Raw genomic sequence first — 24,091 nt, forward strand, 5'->3', positions numbered from 1 at the left:
AGCATAATTGTACAAGTAACTTAGGTATTTTTCAAATTCAAAACACTTTCAAGTGTTCAGAACAAGTAATTTGCCTAGAAAACATTATGTACTTGTTCAACAATATCATTTTTTACCTGTTTAATAACATACACTTGTCCCAATTCAAAGTGATGAGAGCAAATAAATGCAGACTTTCTAGCTGTTTCCAAGTACGTGACTTCAGTACTTGACATCTTTGAACTAACAGAAAACTTCAGAATTCAAGAACTGTAAGCATAAGCCACTTCTACCACAGTTCCATTTAACAGACACTAGGTGTGAGAAGATTGAAGCACACCATCACCTTAATTCACTCATTGAAGCAAACCATTGCCTTAATTAACTCATTTAGAGAACAGCAAAGTGGTAAGCACCAAGTAAGCTTCCAAGCTTACCTGGAAATACCTGAAGGCACCGGTATCAACATACTTTTTCCCTTTCTAATAAAACCTCCTCTACAACACTGACAGGAATAAACGTTTTTTCTCTAGATTTTTCTCACGTGCCTTTCCAAGTGCCTTGCAAAGAACGTGTACCAAGAACCATACTGAAAAGCAAGAGCTGGAAGCTCTGAAGGCTGAGCTGTAAAAAGAGCTGGCTATGTTTGGCATGTTTCCATTCAGATCTGAACACAGCAAGTCCTCACCTCCATAGAATGGGAAATACCACAATAGCGAAGGCTGCCTTAGCCTGTATTCTCTGCAGAAACTGCATGGTTTTGCCCAAATCTGTAACTAATTACCTAGTTAATTAATACTCAGACTCTTTTGGAAACAAAGGCATTTCAAAGAAATCCACAAATATCTGGACTCTTTCAATTTAAATGAGGACAGACACTTTTTCTGCTGTAATTCCAATCCATCATGTTCAGCTGAACTTGTCGATGTGGGTCAGCCTGGGGCTCCTACAGCCAAACGCTCCAGAATTCCAACACCTAATTTAGTAAACCTGCACATATCATCAATGCAAAATCTGTCCAGGGCCAAGTAAGATCTGTTCTAAACACAGCAAAATTTGCTACCACTATCTTGTGCAACAGCTTCATAGGTTAACTATTAACCACCTTTGGAACATAACCTGCTGTTCTCCAGATCCTGTATCAACTAACTGGATTATCTTGTTGGCCATTACTGAAGAATGGTCCTTTCCTCTCCCTTCCAAAATCACTCAGAATTAAGAAATTCATTGTCACTCTTTACTGTGAATTTCAGGTACTGTGAATCATTCAGGTAAACTCATGTTTCCCTACAAACAGTTTTAAATATTATACAAAAACTAAAACATCTGTCAAATTCAGATCGAAGTAACTTTTTCATTATATACCTATAACTATAAGAACAGAAAGTTTAGCATGATGGGAGTACTTATTTAATATACAGAGAAAGCAGAAATAAAAATGTATCTTTGAAAGGATTTTGTGTCTTAAAATAAAAAGTTGTTTATTTCGAAATCCAGATGACTTTAAATAGGCCGAAGTCTGCCAAGTATAACCCAGTGTCCCAAGTTATTACTCAGAACAGAGACTAAATGGAGGTCCAGGATGTTAATACCTATCTCCCTGCCTCTTTTTCAGCACACCATCTCAATTTTTTCCATAAACAGACAGCTCCTTCCACAAGTAAGGAATGCTTTGTCCCACAAAGCATTAGAAGAATGTTCTATAAGCTGATTATTTAAATTTCCTATGTTCAGAAAGAGAACAGGGAGGGAGTACATAGCTATTAACTGTTCAGCTTAAAATTCTTTGTCCTGTTGGAATTTTCTCCATAGGAATAATAGCCTGAGGTGTCCCCTAAAACTAATTCTTTACCTTCCCTACTTTAGTTTGATTGACTCCCTCTTGAACATGGATTACTAGAAGTTGTTTGTGGATCTATATATTACACATCAGAAGCTCAGGTGTGCTTGCCTCTAGGAACACAGCTGGTATTATAACAATGCATCATGCTGCCAGGTCATATTCTGGCACTGATAACTGAAGTATTTAGTCATTTTTCTCCTCCCTGGCCATTCTTCCACTGCTAAACTCCCAGACTATGTGACTGGAATTTGATTTAATCCTGAAGAGGTGAACAATATACAACACCCCAAAAATTTCTTGTCGACAGCACCTATGCATTTATTCACCTCCTTCCTACTGCTGACCATTTTCATTCATATAAATATTACACAAAACCAGCCCAGTATATGAACTTTGGCTTTAGTAACAGCCTCCAACTTTCCCAGCTTTCACCTGTAAAAAAAAATTCTTCTTCCTCTGAGCCAGCTTCTTGATACACCTTGTACTTCCTATATTACTCACTTCTCCAGTTTAATAACTTCCAAATGACAGGAGTCTAAAGATCATCAAGAAGCTAAGCTGCTCCTCCTCTGCCAAGGAAAGGCAGTTTTATCAGAGACAGCTGGTCTTTAAATGCAGTTTCTGACACTATGCTACACTTGAGTAATATTCTCCAGTGTACCCTTCTTTAGTATGACTTCTGAAGGAGCAGTCTAGTCAGTAAAGGGACCAGAATCTGGCCACACCACATTCTTCTTCCTTCAAGTGTACATAATTTAGAGTCACATGTTTCAGCTATATACTGTATCATGGACTTAGAACATTTATTGACAGTACCAGAAATAAGACCTCATGTTTAACACATGTATTCCATCACTCATTTCATGACACTTTTACTCCTCCGAATTGTTTACATTAGCCTTTTACTTTTAGCTTTGTTTATACCTCGGCAGTAATTTTTTTTTTTTTATTTTTCAACTACATATCCTTAGCTTACCCTCCTCAAATTCCAAACCTTATGATCACTACAAATTGACACAACAAAAAACATAGAAACATCTTGGAAGTAATTTTTCATTCATCTGAGTCCCACTTCCTTTCTTTTTTCTATTTTTCTTCAAGAGTTGATAAACCTTCATCTATTCTTTTCATAGTTTTTACAATGTCTAACTCAATTGATAATTGTCTGCCAACAGTCAGATCATATTTTTATCTGTTTCCCAAACTAAAAATATTGTTTTATTATCAGTCATTTTTCCTATTATTCATAGGCTGTGTGGTCATTCCTTATTTCTTTTGAGGTAGCTCATCACCCAGGTTTACCGTGGAGCCCACACTAACAGGACTTTTTCTTCTTTCTGTAGAATACAGATCCAACACAGCATTAGCAATGTGAAACAGAACAAACTTTTCACATCCTGCCTGATCAAACACCCAAGTTGCTCAGACCAGATGACTTAATTACCTTGTTTCTTCAACCATCAGTTAGACCTGATTGTGTATCCTTCCATTTAAATGCGAGCAACTCATGATCCCTCAAGTCAATGGTAATTTCTATTCTCATCCATAACATCTTCATTACTTACCAAATTGAGTTTAAAATAGCATCCCCTCTTCATGAGTCAGTGAGTGTTTGATGAAGAAATTTGTCGGATATCACATCCAGGAATATCTGGGCCCCACCATTATTACTAGCAATTCTTCTCCAATCTGTATCGGGGAAGTTAAAGTCTCCCACAATGACATAATTCCTGGTAGTAATTTTCTCTAACAAGAGTAAAGAGATCTTTAATCCATAACCAAATCTCATTTTGGGGATAGCTCATGACTCTACGTCAGTAAAAAGCTTTATCTTTTTCCAAAGTTACTTAAGTTGCACATGTCTGCATTATTCCTTTTGTACAATACAAATGGAATGAACAATGCTACCCCTACCACCCTTATTTCTACAGTTGCTAAACTTGCATCGTCCTCTAACACCTGTATTCAGCCTCATAATTTATTTCTTGCAGCCATGTTTTCTCATGCTGATTCCATACTACCTGAATCATTCAGCTGTGTCTGACATTTTTGCCCATGTTCTTGATTTCACAAGCCTGGACTTTTTTGATCTTGTTTGTTTCAAACGCAGGGGAGGAAAAGGACTGGTGTTTTTTTAAAACCCTATTCTTATTCCTAATTGCCTACTATACAAGACTGCCACACCACTTTATAACCTGCAATAATGTTGATCTAACTTCAGTGGTGGTTACCACTCCCTTCTCTTTCTGGACTAGATACACCTTTTCCTTGCCTGTACATTCTTCATCCTTCTCAAGCAGACAATTGACATTTTTCTGTCATTGGCCAGTTCCTTTTCCTTCCAAGTGCACATCTGCAGAACAGCTCTATTATATTCTTTTGGCAACTGTCTACAGCTTCCTATGTATGCTCTTTTTAAGACTGCACCTGAACTTCAGTAACATGAATCAGCCTATCGTATTAAATCTGAATTATTTCCATCACAAGCTCTGTTAGAAGGCAAATAACAATGCCACCTCTTCTTTTCTACTTTCCTGATACTTCCCACACATTCCAGCCTCTGGTTATTTGTGACATTCAGCTGTTTTCTACTGCTATGACAGACTCATATCCTTTTTTCAGAGTATTAATCAAAATATTAATCAAAAGTAGCAAAAAAAAAAAAAAGTAACCCTCAGGGAGGTTACTCTCTGAAGACCCCATGAACAGTTTCTTTTTAAGGCCAGCTATGAACTAAGTAGGAGGAATCGCATCCCTCAGCCTCATTCCAGCATACTCACCTGCAGAACACACAACTATAGCCAAATCCAACCAACACATGTATTCCCTGACAAAAAATGTCTTTCCTCACAAGGACATACGCTGCAAAAACACTGCTGCCATCTTTGTGATGTGTCCTCCATAAAGTCCTAATAACCTTCCTGCCCCTTGTACAGCTCTGTTTTTTCTAAAGGGGTCAATCCTCTTCCAATTCTGAGCCTGCCATTTTTAACAGTCAACACTTACACTGCAGTAAAACACATAAATCCCCACTAGCACGGAGAATAGTGAAGAGATAAAGGTTTGGGATGAAAAACAGAAGATTTGGAAAAAAAATGCAAAGTGGATCACACCCATCCAAATTGTGATATACTGTCACTAGTTATTTGCTTATGGATTTGCAGTGTTCTACAGTTTGTAAAACATGCTGCAATACCTGTGTTCTCATTTTAAAAGACCAAACAACAGAGTTAAGTACCTCCTGTCTCAAATTTATAAAGTGTACATATATATATATATATATCTATGTCATCATTTCTTACCTGTCACAGCTCCAAAAGCCAAAGATCCGCTCATCTGCAGAGCCTGCTGTGCAGCTGGAGGAATCTGCAAACCAGTACCTAAAACAGAACACAGACAGACCTTGGAGCAAGCCCTTCCAGTCAGTTAGGGACGCAGTAACAGAAGTATCAGAAATCTTCCTGTTACCAAAAAATAAAAAAGTACCACCCATTTCAAAGTTTCATACATTTATCCTAACAGTTCCGTGGAGTGTTTTAATTCAAATTCTGAAAACTTCTTCACATACTTGTTATCCAACATCACACACCTTCTGCAAGTCTTGCCATCAGCTGAAGGCGACCAGTTGTTCCCAAGTCAATTCCAGTCCGTTCCAACTCATCACTGTCCAAAAATGAGCTAGCACTGGAAGCATCAGTACGCTCAGTTACATGTCCGACCTTCATTGGCCTCCCAGCCAGCTCAAATCCATTGAGTTGTTCCAGGGCCTTTTTGGCACACTCGGAGTCTGAGAACTGTAGATTGGAAAGACATAAATTCAAAAATACTTGCTTACAGGATTCAGCAATGCCTTTGCTGTACGTAATATCCACAATTACGCAAATAGGAGAAACTCTTTAATATAACAGCAACAAGCTAATGTAAACATGCTTGGTATTCTTCATTTAAACCAAACACACACATATTTTGGTATTTACTTTTTCATACTTAGGTACTACATATTTAAATATATTGTTGAAATTGTATCATCTAGATACTGCAATTAACAGAAGTCTTGGCTGTGGTTCTGTTAAAAGAGTGACACTCAATTCCTTTGCAACCTTACAACTGTCATGGTATTTACTGGTTATTCCTAACATTATGTTCTGCTTTATGCTGTGAAACATCAAAATAAACATACAAGCATTTTAACAGTGTTAAAACCATCAAGTATGAACTATATAGTAAGTTTGGTTTCATTTGTGTCCATGTGCCAGAGGTCCCAGCCGAGACTTTTTCCCCCATGACAAATTGCCAGGTCAGTCAAGAAACTCAAGTTCACAAAACTGTGTACCTGAGGGTAAAGAGGAAAGATGTTTTCAACTGAAAGTTTCAGCCTCTAAAATTTTATTTCCCCTAAAGAGCTCAAATTCAATTATTTTTCAGCTATAAAAAACACCAGTCTTTACTAGTGTCTTTGCCTGCAGAAGATAGTATCTGCATTTGCAGGCACTGACTACAGAGGAAACTATTCCCATTTAAACATATTCACAATACCCAGAGAATGGTCAGAAACAGAGAAAAAAGCCAGTGCTGCATCCTGCAACATGACACTTCTAAAATTAGACATATAGTTATATCAAATAGCAATTTAGTAGCTCCCATGCATGCGTAACAAATTTAGATTATGTTTACTTTATTATGTTTAGATTGCTATTATATAACCACACAAATATACACAGGAAGGTTCATATATAGAGATATTCTCCATACATGGGAAGGTTACACTCAGAAATTGTCAAAGAAGCCTGGCAATTCTAGTCATACCGTAATGAATCCATATCCTTTTGAGCGTCCAGTTTCACTGTCCATCATGAGCTGAATACTTTCAATCTGAAGATAAGAACAAAGCTATTTATTATCACACATTTTGGAACAAACCCCAAAATATCAGAACCACAACATGAAAATAGCCCTTTCAAATACACATATGAATGTGAAACTATAACTTATTTTTTAAAATTAACTTCTCATTCCTTCCTCACTTCAAAATTAATACACACATGGCTAAATAGGTACTTGGATAGTGAAGCAGTAAATGTAAGGGTTTTAAACTCATCTAAAGGTAGAGGCTTGGTCCTGATGCAGAATTCTAGCAGAATGAGCATGCAGACATGACCAGATTGTAACTTAAACACACTGATCACGGCACCTCATATGCTGAGAAATTGTTTTACAAGCTAGGAAAAGCAGTATGCATAACTGATGAGGCTTTTTAAGAAAAAGCTGTATATTTTAATAACTATTTGTACATGGGAACTCCTAGAAGTTTACAGTTACTGAATCTAAAACACATTGCTGAGTTATCCATTAGCCATAAAGTAGCACTGGGAAGGACTGGAGTATATAGAATGGAGAATAAGAAGGAATGATCTTCACAGGTCTCCATACAAGCTTCCTGAACTACCTTAATCCTACTACCAGATCTTGATGGAAAAAGAAAACCCCAAACCACCAGAAGAGCAGCCATGTGGATTATAATTCAAACTGTAGCAATTTTCCGGGGTTTTGCACAAGAGATTTATGGGGATATGCATACTGAGTCTGAATAAAACATTAATAAATTTATTAAAAACATTAATGACTAAAATAAAGCATTACTACTACATGTATGAGGCAGAGCTCATATCCAAAGACAGTAGGCAAAACCCTCAAACGTCAACAGACTTCCTTTTACCCATTAAGAAGCATATTGAATATTTAACTTTTCCCCTATCTAAATGATATATACCCCAGAACAGTAGGGCTAACATAATGTAACTCCACAGGAAACTTCAGGTTTTATCTGCTCACTTCCATAATTCTCTCTACATAAACTTATTACCATGCTGCATCCTGCTGCCCAATGCTCAGGACTAAGAATGGGCCCAAGTCAGAGCTGTAAAGGACACACTACATGGTCTTAACATCAGCTGAAGCTGCAGTAAAGTCGCCAGATGATAGATAGTACTATTCTCAGAGACCTCAGCCCCAGTTCCGTGTTTTGCATTTTTAACCCATGAAATGGGGCTCTCATTCACAATCCTGGAAGGGAAAGATACTACAAGTTGCCAGAGCAGGATACAACATATAGAATTTGTCTGGTTTTGGGGCTTTTCACCCCACCATTCCTTACTTTCAGGTATTCATTGAATTCTGAACTTTCTAAGACCTGCCAGTCAAATTCACTGGACACCACCACAAATCCAAGTTCTCATCTGGTCTCCAACACTACACACATACCTAATGCCTATGGATGCACAGGCACAGCAGTACAAGAAAGCCACAAGTGTTTCATGAGTACGAAAGCTGTATCATTTCCAGAAGCTGCCAGTGCCCTACAACTAAGCTAGGTTTTTCAAATAAACTGTTCTAATATAACATGCCAAATATTGAAGTTTACCCTGCCAAATGGCTCGAAGATTCCTCGAAGCATATCTTCAGTTATGTTGAAGTGTAATGATCCCACATAGAGCCTCATAGGACCAGCACTGCCCTTCTGTAGATTATTTGCCATTGCTGCTGCTCTGTTTTTCTCTGCCTAAAGAAAAAAATAAAAACTCACCTTTGATAAGAAAATAATAAAATCCCCTAACATAAGAAGTAAATGCTTATCAGACGTAAACTAGAAGATTTACCAAACATACAGAAGCTATTGCATGATCTGCAGTCTATTCAGACTATTCTATGAAGTTCAGACTTGAACTTAAGAGCTACAAAACCCAAGACCATGACCAAAGTGTAGACAAGAGATTCCAAAAAAGCCTTCAAACTGAACAACTTCATGCAGAATTCTGGCTTCTACCTAGCAAATTATCTGGAAAGCATACACAATATAGCCTTCACTTCTGTAACACCATTAACAATTTCTTTACTATTACCTGCTTATGATCTGTGTTTTCCTACTGCTTCTACACAACTTTGAATCACTTTAATTTGCCTATTATCTATGGGAAACAAAAGTCCACTATCACTAGCTTAAATAATCATCCTTATGTTAAGGTTTTCCCAATATTCAGGGGTAACCAAATTTTCAAACACTAAGTTTCTCATCAAGATACAAGAGGCATAACTGCATGGAAAAAAAGGAGGTTTACAACTCCTTACCTGTGATGCCTGTACTATGATAGGTACACCCAGGACTCTCTGTCCAGTCAGTCCTATTGCCAGGGGCACTGAACTAACATCAACAAATTCAACATATGCAATTCCCTTTGAACGTCTGGAATTTCTATCTGAAATCATTCGCACATCACGAACCTGAAAGGCAAGAACAGAGATGCAAATACTTTTAGAGAAAAAGGAAAAAACCTAATGCAGCCTACTTCTCAGACATGTACTAATACTGAGTACATCTGCCAAGCCAACAGCTTTAATTCTACAGCAGCATACACCTTTTGTAACAAACATATCCCAGAGGCAAGCCAGCATTGAAGCTGCTGCTCTGTTTTTGGTGTGACAGAACTTGAAGCACTCTAATGCTTTATACCAGAACCTTACAGCTGATAAAGCAAATGACGTTTTTCCAACTTAGTTATGTGAATTTTCAAATTACACTATAACTGACAGACCCATCTGAAAAAAGAAGAAAATACGAAAAATCATGTTACCTGAGTCAGAATTGCATCAACATGTTTTACCTCACATCACACGATCAAAAAACTACAATGAGAAGCTACATTTTCATATTCAAAGCTTTTAATAATTACTTTATCATTAATCCCCCTTTGCACAGTTATAGGAAGCTCCAGAGAGCCACATGCCTACAATTCTGAAAAAATACCAAACCTGGGCTCAAGTTGTACTAGGACAGTTTGAGGCAGAATTCAGAATTATTTAAACTTCACTATCAATTACCTTCCCTACTGTAGAGAAAAATTCTTCCAGGTCTCTTGGTCGAATTCTTGCAGCCAACTGCATACAGAACACTGTTCGAGCATCCCTCTCTTCAGGGGTAAGATTATCAATAGGTTCTCTGGAAAGAGTAAAGTTCAGTTAAAAAATCAGCTGAAATAAAATAACTCATCTCTGGACCACACATGAAACAGTAAACAATCAGTACTTCACAGTCTGATGAGAAAAAATATGCCTGCTGTATTAAAAAACAGGCAGAGTTAAGAACCAAAGGAAATATCAAATACTAACATGGTAACTTATAACATGACTGAACATCCTATTTCAACTGTGAGCATCAAATATGACTGGAAAATTCTATTTCATGTGCAGAAGCATAAACTAAAGAGAGGTACCATTTAGGTACTGTCCAGAACTGGTACCAGGTACCACTATGGAGCTTGCATGTCCTTTCCCTTAAAAGGATGGAAGGACAAGAACACAAAGGCAAACAGAGTGAACTAGCACAGACCGGATGTCCAAATTCTTGGACAAGTAATGTGAGCTAGGCTTTGCCAACTCACATCTTGCATTTACCCAGTCACTTTGGAGTCACTACAGTCACCATATAAAACAAGACTGACATCCATGTAATGAGAACTCACAGTCCTCATTTCATAGTTTCTACTAGTTAACCCATAAAGAAGTATGAATAGTGAATTACTCCCATTTTTGACACATTAAGAACTAGAATAATTTTATTTCAATACTGAATTATTAGCTGAAATTAGATGCACCACATTTTTTAATACTTTAATGTATTAAAGCTTCAAATCTAAACAAATCTGACTTGTACTCAAGTATGAGTTACACAGGAAGTAGCATGGTGGATCCTGGATTGAGTTTCCAGCCATGTAATATGTATTTTTATTAAAATAATCACATAGATATTAATCACTAAGAAAACACAATAGAAATTCAAACCAAATTCTCCATAAGATTTTTCCAGTCCATGAAAAACAAAATTAATTTGGTTAAATTTAATGGCATTAATGCAAAAGAATAACCTCATTAGCAGATATCTAAATCCTATTCCCTTAAATGAGAAGACTAAGAATGGATAAGCAGCTCATGGATTGCAGAGGCGTATAGCCTCTCAACAAATAACACAAATAAATACTGAATGGCAAAAAGAAGCATTTGTATTTTCCCATTCCATATCCTAGATTATTAAGTACAATTTAGCACAAAAGCTTATTTAAATCACAATGGGGAAAAGATTGAGAATACAGAAGCATAAAAAACAAACAAATCAAGACTTGTTTTGCCAACTGAAATTATTTACAACCTTTTATGACATGGGGAGAAAGCAACGTATTATCAATGCTCTTCTCTCACTGGCTTTCTGAATGAATTCCAGTATCACTTATAAGCTGGAGAGCAACTTCACTATCATTTTTCCAACTCCAACTGGACAAAAACAAACCCAAACACATGTAAAGAGTCATACCTAACAGGGCTTTTGTCTTTTCTGAAAGGACTTTTGCTTCTGGAGCGACGTCTGCTAAAAAGAAAGATCAACAAGATTACAAGAAAACCTTCCAATATACCACCCCTGGTTCTAAACAATACCTATTAATCATGCAGTAAAAAACAGAGAAAAGTCAAAAACCTTAATTTGATGCTGTGAGGCAGACCAATCTTCCCTCTGATGGCACTGTTGAATTTTGGACCAGAACTATGGCAGAAGAAAAGACAAGACACCTGAGTACTTGAATTCAAGATTTCCTGTCTGTACTCATACTAGGCTGCAAGTGCTCACCCCACCCTTGCCTCTGAACTTTTCAGCATTTTCATTAGCAGCACCCACAGCATGCATAAGAGTATCTATTGGTTATCAATATATGTGGCACTTCAGACCATAAGGCACAGAATATGATCTCCTCACTTTCATCTACATCACTTAAAGTCCCAGAATAGGCAGGACTCCTCATGAGCGAGTCAGTCATGGCACATTTGTATGCGCAAACTATTCTGAGCTACAGTTACCGTTATAACCATTTTCACCTGTTTTTTTGTCCACATGCAAGTTCTGCATACTGATGACTGCAAAGCATAATATTCATGGCCTGGAACTCGGCCTCAGACCTGTATGCCAAGTGATGCTGGCAAGATTACTTGCTCGAGTGTAACATTTTAAAATCAGAAGTTCCATGAAATTTAAGGTGCAAGAGCAAACCAAAGTGGCTCCATGCAGAGCAGACAGGTTCACTAATGCTGTCTTGGCTCCCATCACTCAAGTGCTGCAAATACGTAAATGAAGCTTCCTTAAAATTCCTAATGGCCATCAAATCACAGAAGCAGGGAACCCATATCAGTTAGCTGTATACAGACACGTAACCACAAACGGAATCCTATCTCTTGACTGAATCTAATTTAATTCTCCAGGCATCACAGAGTCTGTTAGAACAAATTGTAATCTGCCCTTTGCTTTCATGTTAAGGACAGTCCTGTTAGTTAATGGGGCGCCCAGAAACAGACTATACAGGAGCAGTAAGATTCGTCCTATCATGTTCTCCCTGAATTTTGATCTCCTGGTAGAGTTGTTCAAAAGGCAAAGAACAACACCTGTTAACATTCTTCCTGTATCTCCACCAAGCGCAGAGGCACTGCTGCACAGACTGAATGCCGTGCACTGGGCTTTGGCTTTCCATCTGTACACAATTGATTCTTTCTGCTGTGGCTACAAATTGATGTGAAACACCCTGAAAGACACGGCAGGCTGAAGACATTAAGTAGTCTTTCACTAAATCCATTTGGCCACACAATTTGTCTGAAAAACGTCTTCTTGCTCCTCATTGGAGCAGTAATGCTTATAGTTAAACTCAGCATCCACCACAAAGAGGAGGATGCCCATTTTTTAAACATCTCATGACACAGGTGGAAGTAGTGGGCCAAGATCCAAAACCGTGCTGGCCAGGTTAAAGCAAGGGAAATATGGCCCTGTACAACACTGGAAAAAAAAAATAAAGAAAAAAGACCATTTAGAAACTACTTATTAAGAGAAAATAACTACTTATTAAGAGAAAAGACATAAAACACAGGCACATGCTGAGATGAGATCACTATTAATCAAAACCAGATTTTTTTTGACCTAGGATAAATTAGTCCATTTCCTGCTCAAGTCCAGACAAATTATTGCTGGGAGTGTCCATTCAGGGTCCTTAGTAACTATGGCACAACTGCCAAAAGCTGCAGCTGGAAATACTGGTACTAATTCCAGAGGCTACCTTCTTACCAGACATGGGATAAACTTGCACCTTCACATCTGATATAAAACATGGTGCTCTCCATTTCAATTTAAATGCAACCAGACAAACCAATTACACTGACTCCAGAATACCAACATGCAGACCAACTAAACAATTATAAATAATTAAGACAATGAGTTTTCAGGGAAATGGTTAAAGAAATATTTTAAGTATTTGTCTAAACCTAATGAATAACAAAACCAAAACAAGAACATCTGAGAAGTAAGTTTTCAAATACATGCACAAAGGAGGGGGAAAAGGGAAGAGGAAAAAAGGGCAGGGAAAACCCACAACCCACCACAACTCCAAAAATCTCCATTCTCACTCTTGACTAGTACTATCTTATTTACAGAACTCTAATGGAGTTCTCCATTAAGAAACCCCAGATGACTGGAACAGACCAAGCAGAACACTGCCTAGGGCAAGGTGAGAGCCCAAGTTACCTTCTCAAAATCCCTTTTTTACAGTGTTCTCACTGTGTTTTTCTAAGGATACTTGCTTGTAAAGCTGTAGATCTCAAGTTTCTCCTTTGCTTCTACTGTCTCTACAATTGTTGCCCAGTTCCTGTTAACCTGCACAGAAGCACCATGTCATAAGCCATTAATTTCTGCCTAGGAGTCACCTTCTTTGTAAACCAAGTACTCACTTTCACAAAACCTGTGATGCCATGTGGCCCAACAACGGTCAGGTCAGAAGACAGGCAGCAAATTATCAGCTTTTACTTGCTCATTCATATTCAAGACTCCAACAAAACAGTGTCGGACAAGACAAACTTTGGCTAATGAAGTCCAGGAGAATCACAAGGAACTTTCAGTCATCACTGCAATAAACCTGTTTTCCTAACAGCTTAGTCTAAATTCTGGGTTTCAGAACAGAAACAGGATGGTCTAAGTAACTCCTACTGTACGTTAGCAGCAGCTGGGATTTGCCCAACAGACGTCTAAGCAAGGCTATTCAGTTAAATTCTTTATCCTAAGTGACTTAGAGATACAGCTACGTAACATTTAAGGGACAACTTATATGAAAATAACATGAGGAAAAAAACCCTGAAAACTAAGCAATGCAAACCAGTCACCTAATTTAAAAAAATTAAAGCATTTAACCACAATTTCAAGCCTAAAGTGAGAAACTCAAAAGTTTTCAGGTTCTCTGTAGCACTCTTCTCCTTTTCCTTCAGAATTACCTATACTAAACTTTTTTCTCACCATTGCTGAGAAATACATGCACAAAGGAGGGGGGATTGCTGAGATGCCTCCTAATGGCTCCCAGCAGCAAAACCATCTTAGTTTACAGGTATCAGCTTGAAAATGAGCCTTTATAAAACCATGAGAACGATTACAAGGAGGAGGAAAAGTAGAAGATAAGACAAAATAGAAGCCATAAAGCAATTTGATTTCGATATTGAAGTCAGGTACAACCCAGCAGTTACACCAAGCCAGAACCACTGCCAACAGCCCCACAAGGAGAAATTTCAGAAATAAATTCTCCAGCCAGAAAGAGTACTCTTGCAGTCAGTGCCACAAGAACAAAAAGGACCCCTTGCAACTACTTACCTTTCTGGCATAACTCTCAATGCATTAAAACGGACATTATTGCAGTAATACCAATACTTTCAACCTCTACTTGCAGAAATCATTTTGGAAGACCAGAACACTGGAACTCCCTAATTTCTCCAGGTGAGAAGCCTTCTCACCCAGTGACAACAACAAAAAAAACCAAAACAAAGAACAGAACCCTCCAACACAGCTGGAAGAACACAGCAACTTGAAAATTCAAAATGAGACAAAGGACATCCTCTCCACACAACACTGTACTGGAGGGAAAGGAGACCATCAGGCTCCATATACAGAAGGCTGAAGATTTTGATCAAGGTCCTCTGTACCTTGAACAACAAGAGCGGCACTGACATAACCCAAACAGTTTCTGTCATCTTACAGGTGCCAAAGAGTTGTAGGAAAACAACTCTGCACTCCTGAAATGTTTAGAGCTGAAGTCCAGAGCAGTGTACAGAGGCTCTGATAGTCAAGACAAAAGAAAAGCAGGGCTGATATATTATGATCCCCACACACACAGGACTGATGATGCACAGGATACCACTGCACCTTAGAGGACCCAGGATCTGCAGTAGATTTTCATTACGAATATGCAAACATCCAGGTGACTTAGCACAAAGTGAGATCCTGAGACCTTAGGAATTTTTGTTTGTAGTCCAAGAGTACAAAACGCCCCAAGAAAAAAATTCATGTGCACAAAATTGCACAAGCCTACAATTTATCAGAAGGTAAACACTGTCTGCTCAAACATCTCAAGAGACTTCTCTATCATGGATGGCATTACGTGTCATGGTTAAAAAAAACCCACATCCTTTTCAAATGCCTCCTTTTTACACGATCCTGCATTCCAAGACTTAACAATGGTTGAGATGAGACCCAGACAACAGCAGAGACAAAGAGCAGCCTCAGGTAATCAATGACAGTCAAGCATACAGCCCAGTTCTCACTGTGTTTCTGCAGAATGAGGCAATGGGAAGCAAAAGGGAAAGCCACAGTATAAACCTTCAGAAATAACTGATGAAAAAACCTTTTGAGAATTGATTTACAAATGCCTGGAACTATGTATTGCTGAAGTTCCACCAAGCTAAATATCTGAGAGAAACACAAGAATTCTTGTCAGCCTCTAAACAAGTCTAAGAAAAAAGCAGGGCAAATACGCAATACATGGGCATTGCTAAGACACGACCCACTCTGGATGCATAAATATGGAATATGTGTGTGTGAATATCCACTTACAGAGATAATGTTCAAGAACAGCAAGACAGTAAAAATCTTTAGTAATACAAAAATAAACAAAAGGAGGGGATATGAGCCTATAACCCTATTAACAGACTACTATTAATTTTCTGACAGTTAAACCATCAAGTTCATGTACTTAAGATGGTTGGGACATGGAGAGAATTTGGTTGTTATATCGATTTTCTGATAAACTTTGTTTTCCAGTCATCTGTACACATTCTTTCATTTGTTTTGCCATCTCTGTGTCTGGCTAAGAATGAAAACTAGAAGAGGAATGTAACTGTCCTCCTCTTTTTCTCTCTATATTTATTAACATTCTTCAAACTTAACCTCTCACCTTCTTTTATATAATTATTGACCAATTTAGAAAGCAGAGCGTTAAACTTTAACCTTCCCACACTGTAACACTGAAGCAGCACAAATCCAACTCTGAACAAATAACCTACTAGGGACTTCTATAGCGGCCTCTGAATCTGCGATCTCTACTCCTAGACCGGCTGCGTCTGCGTTCTTTGCTTCTGCTCCGTTTCCTTTCCCGGCTTCTGCTCTTTTTCCGTTCCCGATCTCGGCTCCGTTTGCGTTCCTTACTTCTACTCCTCTTTCTGTCATGACTTCGACTTCGGCTCTTGCTTTTTTTTCTCCTAACAAAGAAAAGAGAAACTTCAGTTACACACATGCAGTTCAGTGTTATTATCCCCCCATTTCTATTCCTCTGATGCCACATACACTGACAGGAAAAGTTTCTACCTGTTGGTATTTATACTTTTGTTAAATTGGTGGCTAAGTGTGTCAGCAATCTTCTATCATGAGCCACATGAAGTCTGCAACAGCCCATTTTTATTTTACGTTTTTTAATTGCTTGAGAATGCTTTCAGAAGAGTAAAAGGACTAAAAACCCACTTCTTGTGTCAGACCTAGTACATAGCAGTTGCAGTACTTATGTGGCCTTCAAACATGCTTTAAACACAGCTTCATGATTATAAGAATAAATTATACAGCAAAGTAAACCAAAAGGCAACAAAAATAGAAAGGAACAGGTAAGTCTAGGGGAAAGGAAGGTTATTTCCTCTTAATACTCCCTGCCAATAGTCTTTACATACTGCTTAAGACTTTTGCTTCCTACTTGCTACTGCCACTCATAAGCCACTTGTTTTTTTCTGTCTGTTGCTGTTACAGGGTTGGAGCAAACTGCAGATTTTTGTAACTTTATCAATTTACTTAGAAAATTGAATCTTCTAAAACCTGAATGCCAATTATACCACATATGGGAAAAATAGTGAGCAACTGTTCCATTACTGCATTTGGATCACAATTTTTTTCCTCCATCTCAGCCTCAGAGAGGCTTACAGCCTCCCAGTTTCTAAAATACATCTGTATATATACATAAGACATGCTAAACAGATGTTCAAGCCATTACTTAAGACAGCAAAATAATCAAGTTTGCTGCTAAACTTTTTAAATTCGAAATACCCTTTTCATTGACTTTTTCCTCTTCCTCCTTTTGGGTCTTCTGATGGCATATATCATATTTTCTCAACATGATCACTCATACTCTTAAATTTAAAAGGGCATGTAGATCACAAAAAGTTCATCCCTGTGGCTTTCTATTACCATGTATGAACTAAGGCTTCTAGTTAGTTTCAATTTCTGAAGTAAAAAAGTCTCTCACCTGTGCCACATCTAACTGAGCCTAATTACTAATAGCTTTTGCTTTCCAATCTCCACCTAGGAAGACCCATTCAATCTATCTTGTACTACTATCTTAGTATTTATCTCTGAAGACAAACATTTTGCATTTTCATTTTAAACACCAGAATATTTCTTTTTTTTTTCTTATCTGCCATAGTCCACTAGTTTCTTTAATATTTTTGTACAGACAGAGAACCTGCTGCATCAAAACCTGATATCCAGAAGCTTCACAATTTCTGATAGTTCTCTATTTCTGGGTGGTGTCATCAGCATTACTTAACCACACTTCCTGCAGTAGCGCAGCTTGTGATGGTTAGGCACACACTGTCCCTCTCCTCTAGGATCCGTAATTTAACAACATCTCCCCAAGATAAAACCCTAAAACAGACACTATTAGAACAGCTCTGAGAAACGCTCCCTGGAGCTCACTATAATGGCCAGTACCAGTAACTCTTCACCAATGACAGCAGCTATTCCCTATCCAAAAGAGGGAACCTCCTTTGCAGCAAGGTCCAAGCAGTCCAGATCCATGCTCTGCCTTCAAATCCCTATTGAACTGGACCTACAGTACAGACATCTAGTAAAAACACAGATCCTTAGTTCTTCCAATTAATAAAATGGACATTTAAGTATGATTTGACAATTACTGAAAGCTGCACATTGTTATTTTTTTTTTTTAAGTTGCTGATGTTCACTGTGGATTTTCCTGACAGTTTGAATCATATTTCAGTATCTGCCCAACTGAAGTAGATTAAAAAATACCATTTGGACACAATTTGATAGTTTTAAAGCTAAGCAAGAAGCAATGCAAACCCTTCATACACCTTTTTCTTTAGCAACACAGTACACTGTTACACATCATAAAGTAGTTCTTTAAAAATTATGGGGGAAAAGAACTGTATCAAAATTAACTTCCAGAGATTAGAAATATTGATACCAGCTGCTTTTGAAGGGGTTTTAGAGGTCACAGTACTTAGCATGAAAATTACTTTCACAGTATTATTTAGAACGCAAGTAAAAGCTATAATCAATTTTAGATAATTTGATTCTGACCCTAAGTCAGACCTTGGATTGGGATTTATAATCTCCCAAATATTAATAGACCTGAGAAAAAATTTTCTTTGGAGTCCTTCAGCATGTCATCTGTATGATTTCAGAAGGTGACAACAGCATACATGCTGACTTCAGTGCATTTCTGTAATACACAACTAACTTGTCACTGTTTAGTTAACTATCAACTTTGTTCTTTTTACATTAGTCACCTCGTCACCAAATCATGCTTCCAAGGTAAGGAACTTATTTTACACACTTAAAAACTTTTTTGGATATCAGAAAGTTTTAACACCCTGGAATTATGTTTGCTGAACAAAGTGGGCTTGTACTCTTCTTTTTTAAAAAACTTAAAAATTTGGAAGTTTTCAAAAGGCAGGGATGCAGAGAATAGAACAAGACGATTCAACACCCTAAACCTTTCCAAGAAAGCACTTGTGTCTTTAGCTGCTTTCAACTGCTCCGTATCACAATTCTACAGTAATTTTTAGAATGCAAAATCCATTGCACAGTTAAAGTAACAAAAATAATTAAAATATGCTGAACATACCACATCTGTATTTTTATCTGATGCTACGTGAACAATTCTGCAATTTTGATTACATTAGTTGCACAGCTTATTAACTACATTTGTAAGCAAAAAAGAATTTCAAAATTGCTGCAACTGCAAATACCTACTTTTTTCAAATTATTTCTTTAAACACTACTGACATGGATTCACAAGTTCACAAAAATCAGCAGTCTCTACCCAAATGTAGAGAACTGAGAAAACACTTACTTCTTGCTGCGTTCTTCATGGCCATTGGCACTGCTCAATTTGTTCTCATCCTAAGCAGGGTTGATAGAAGAACATCGTGAGGACGAAGTGGAAATATTTCAAGTGGTCAAAGGGTAATGGGAATAGGAATAAGAAAATAAAAAACAAAAATTTTAATACTAAATTACTTGCTTACAGTTTAATGTGGAAAGCTTTAGAAAATTTAGATAGGCATGTTTAACCACTTTGCTGCTTAAATTTAAGTCATACAATTACAAAATACAAGACTTACATCATTTAAAAGTGTGTATTAAATTGTAGATACTTCCTTACATGGTTTAGAGAGCAAGTTATCCTGTAGAATTCAGCACTCAAGTGGCTAAATGTTATTTCTATAAAATTTAATAGTAAGTCTGAGGTTTTTGCAAGCCCCTCTGATTAGTACCAAGGCTATATCTCTGCCTAAGCCCCATGGCTACACTAGCAGCCAGCCACTATGGATTTCCTGTGACCGATGCCATTCCCGAGATCTTCACTCATTTTCGTTGGAGGGTTGTAAGAGCTTGATGTCACCTCTGTCACACATCTCGCCCTGAAGCAAACAGGGATTCACACTGCTTTAGTAACGTCGACTCCCAAGAAAGCCATCAATAATCCACCAGTCCAGCCTAAACATTCCCTATTTCCATACCTGTTTACATGGAAAATATCCATGTTAAGCCAGGACACAAGAATTTTAACACAACAGTTCACAAATTTCTCTTCAAGATGTAAACATAACTGCTTGCTAAATATTACATAAACTAAATATACCACTTAAAACTTACAAATGCTCATCCAAAATTCATGACATGGTTGTAATAAACACTGCAGAACAGACTAACAATAGCTGCTATATAACTTATATACTGGCTTTACAGTTTAATCACATTGGTTACATCAAAAGTACAATTCCTACGCAACTTAAACTTATTTACATTTCTTTCAAAATCAGTGCTAAAGCATGCAGTCTGTTAACACTTCACCACCACCTGGTGGAAAACAAAAAAAGACAGTATTCATTTGCTGCTGGTTTAAGTGAAAGACATCACTAAGCTAATTGATAAAAATTTCACAGAAAAAATGGTATTTCCTAATTAAATAACTAGGACAGAAGAATACAAGAGCTTATTTTAGAATGACACCGCAGACTGTGATACTGTCTTTTACTTGCTAAGAACATTCTATTCAGGGATCCAAGAATTTCTGTAAATTCGTTCACTCAGCAATTGATTTTCATCTGCCCTGTTGAAAGATTAACCGCATGCAGCCTTCTGCATTAAAAGCAAGTCCCACTCTTCTCGCACTGAGCAGATTGTTCATATATTTACTTGCCATGGGACTGATGAAAAGGTTATTCTTGGAACCCTGCTGTCTTCCCAAACCACTGCATTCACCTTGTTGCTATACCAAACTAGACTTCACAATTTTAGAGGAAAGGTTTTAGGATTTTGGTTTCTGGGGTTTGTTATGGTTTTGTTTTGGTTTTGTTTAGATGGTTTTTGGGTGGATTTCTTTTGTTTTGTTTTGATTGTGTTTGGTGGTTTTTTTTTAACCTAGGGGACCACGGTACAGCGATACGTCACTCAATTACTACCTTATGATTGACAGTTCACACTGGAATCAAAGGTGAATTCATGGGAGTAGAGGTGAGATATCGTTAGGCAAGTCTACAAAGAGAGATAGATGGGCATTTATTCATCACGCTGAAGTGAAACTACTGCACAATATAATTACATTAACAGTATATATTAACTTGAAAGTTACATGTAATGTATGTCCAATAAGATAAATCATGAGGGCTCCAGGGATGTTAGTTTACAGTTCAGCAGTAGTTTCATGAATAATGCTAAATTAAGGTAAACAGGACCTCACTGGCATATTTTTTCTCACCTTCTTATAAGGAGCTTCAAGCATTGCTTCAATATCAATATCATCAGCCATTTTTCAGGACACCTGAAAGAAGAAGCAAATTCCACCTTGGAATTGGAGTTGGAAAACACCCTTGCACTTTATATTCCAAAAGCTTTTGTTTAAGAGGTCATCACTGCATTGGCTCATATTCAGAAAACAGTGCTTTGGTAGACATTTCCAATATAAACTGGAATAAAGGTTTGCCCAGTGAGATGATAATGAATATGTGCAAAGTAGTTACAGCTGCAAACAACAAAATGTGATTGAACACCATTAGCCAGAGGAAACCCCAGAGGTATTCCACCAATTTCTTTCAAAACAAAGAGCACAGCATATTTATGACACAGAAACACACCTCTAGTGGCCATCTTGAGAAGTGCTAGAACTTCACCAAAGGACAATGAACAATCAGGCAAACTTGTTCACAGCTCCTAGCCTTTACCAGCATGATTTACCAATCTCAGCCTGTAGACACCATAGTGCTTTAAGAAATGCAGCCCTCGTGCATAACACAGGTCACAGGAAAATAGCTATGATTCCAGCACTGAGAGCTACTGAAGCATACACAAAGTGCATCCAGTCTGGAATTTTAAGTCTCAAAACAAAAAGATCACCACACCAGGTAACACTTGACACTACAGACATTTGGGGTTTAGCTGCTTCTCTTATTTTCCAATTTCAACCCCTTAATATAATTTTATGTTTGCTATACTCTGAATCACTTTGACACTTGATGTGAGGAATCTCCCTATGCAGGTATGCTATTAAGCACCTCTCAAGATTCTTGGCATTAAACTTAGATATCCAACTTCCTCAAATCTCTTAGTGGAAGTTTGTCTTTTTCTTTCTTAAGCTCAAGAATGGCCAGTCCTCCAGATCCAAGTCTGACAGCTCAACACTGAAGACTGGCATGTGCATAATAAGATGGATTTTTAATTGTACAAACTAGTTCTTGCACCTTGTTTACATGTTGTTCTAGTGTTGCGCAACTGTGCTGTCCCAAACCTTGGGCAGAATAATGAAAATGCTCCAGCATGTCAAGATCCTTCACATAGGTCATTTGTAATGTAACTGAGAATGCTTCACCAGGGCTGCAGCACATCTGACCCTGGCTCAGGGATATATTCTAGAATAAAACACCATCCTCAAGCAGGATCATAGCACTGGAAGTTCACAATCAATTACTTAACTGAGGCACATTAACCTCATTTTTGAATTATTACCTGTTGGGCTATAGTGCTATCACTTACAGATATGACTGTTCTTCATTTAATGGCTTTATTTTACCTTTTACTACAGTATTTATATTCAGCTTTTCAAGCCATCAACATACATGCACTTGATTTAATTCACCGCTGTTCTATCAGTATGTAGTATAAATAGTACATCAGTATGATTAAGGGCCATGAAAAAGGCAAACCCAGAATTCTACAAAAAAATTCCCACCAGAGACAACTGCCACCCAAAACTACATTTTCAGATGTGTAATTTAGCCAATATATCCAGCTACACTTGGGGAGGAATTCTTCATCCTGAAGAGGGGTGGCCATAATTGAGACCATCAAATCCTGAATGGCATAAAAAAGTGCAGAGGGGATGACTATTACTGCATTCACCCAAATAATGAATGAATGAACTATCATCCAGTGGATTCAAAACAATGGTCCTTATTCACAAAGCATTTAGCCATTGAATTCACTGTTGCGGGGCACTGTGGATCATAACAAAGAAAAAGAAGCACATGCAGTGTTAAAAAAAAACAACCAAAAACCACATAAAAGTTCAAAGAAAAAGGTTTTCATTAAACAAAAGCATGCCTCGTGACCCTGAACCACAACAAGCTGACAACTAAGCGCACACAGAGAGAACTGTCAATGTGTGACTGCACTGTTCATTCTTTTTGTGGCATTTACTGCTGGCCACTATGAGTGACAATCTCCTGAGCTGCTTAGACCTTTGGGCTCACCACAGCAATCTGTACCCTTTGTACTCACTACAAAACAATTCCACTGGGACAATACCAATACTCCGATAGAGTATCTTCCCTCTACATCTAGCACAGCCATCAGCCCTGCAATGCACACATGTAATGCATATAACGATGCTAGATATAAAGCTGAATGTATTTTTCAAAAAAAAAACAAATGAAAGCTCGTAATAATTTTAAATTATTAGAAAGTCTCTGACAGATTTTCAAGTATCTTTCATTAAACACCGACACTCCAAATACTTCTCCTAAAAGCCTTTCAGCTTTATCCAAAAAGCTGCGTATGACTAACTTGTTTGTAGAGGGGGGAAAAATATCAAAACCACCCAAACAAGCAAGCAAAAAACAACAACAGAACAAAAAAGGAATTAACTACACTTGAAATTGTGGAGCTACAGAAAACGTAAAGGGACAGAAAATTTACTGCAACTGAGCTAGTCACTGTTTTGAAAGAAAACACTCTCTTTGTGCTGTACTATGTTACATAAAAGGAATTTAAGAGTTCCGTTTTCAAAATTATTTGGTTTAGAAATCCAGTGAATGACAATTCGACATGTTTTGCACGTAGTGTCCAGGAAAAGCATCAGGAAAGGAAACTTTAGTGGGAGCCGCCTCTCAGCAGGACCCACACGTCTGCGGGCAGGTCCCCAGCCAGAATTCCCACACGCTCCTGATACGATCAAGCGGAGCGAATTCGGTTTCCCAGAAACAGTGACGCCCAGCGCTGCCTGCTCCGCCGTGGCTGCCCTCCCACCCTGCTCTTTCCAAAGGCCTTCACTCCCCGCTCGCCCGTGGGCCACCTCCGCCCTATATCCCAGTGCGAACAGGCCCGCAGCCGCTCCCTCCCGGTCGCTCTGCACAGCGCCATCGCGTGAAGGG

At 38.0% G+C, this 24,091-nt stretch overlaps 1 protein-coding gene across 14 annotated transcripts in view; it reads right to left on the bottom strand.

The window, feature by feature from the left end:
- The window catches only part of RBM39 (RNA binding motif protein 39), a 30,175-nt gene that overhangs the window by 5,672 nt on the left and 412 nt on the right, over positions 1-24,091 (bottom strand). Inside the window, exons 1-12 of one of the 14 annotated variants that reach the window (XR_004499935.1) lie at positions 21,205-21,255; positions 19,294-19,343; positions 16,223-16,417; positions 11,346-11,411; positions 11,184-11,237; positions 9,698-9,815; positions 8,948-9,100; positions 8,244-8,381; positions 6,629-6,694; positions 5,412-5,616; positions 5,125-5,202; positions 3,388-3,511 (exon numbers count right to left, since the gene is read on the bottom strand). Coding sequence is in view for 12 of the 14 variants with exons in the window: in XM_015647402.3 (XP_015502888.1) it covers positions 5,125-5,202; positions 5,412-5,616; positions 6,629-6,694; positions 8,244-8,381; positions 8,948-9,100; positions 9,698-9,815; positions 11,184-11,237; positions 11,346-11,411; positions 16,223-16,417; positions 19,294-19,343; positions 21,205-21,255 (1,174 nt within the window). In the remaining 2 variants the exon portion in view is untranslated. Of the gene's footprint in view, positions 1-3,387; positions 3,569-5,124; positions 5,203-5,411; positions 5,617-6,628; positions 6,695-8,243; positions 8,382-8,947; positions 9,101-9,697; positions 9,816-11,183; positions 11,238-11,345; positions 11,412-12,301; positions 12,687-16,222; positions 16,418-19,289; positions 20,982-21,204; positions 21,268-24,091 lie in introns of those variants that run through there. The other 13 variants (XR_001524679.1, XM_033519080.1, XM_033519081.1 and 10 more) reach the window with 13 other exon arrangements.

This window comes from Parus major, chromosome 20 (genome assembly GCF_001522545.3).
Source record: "Parus major isolate Abel chromosome 20, Parus_major1.1, whole genome shotgun sequence".
Lineage (NCBI taxonomy): Eukaryota > Metazoa > Chordata > Aves > Passeriformes > Paridae > Parus > Parus major.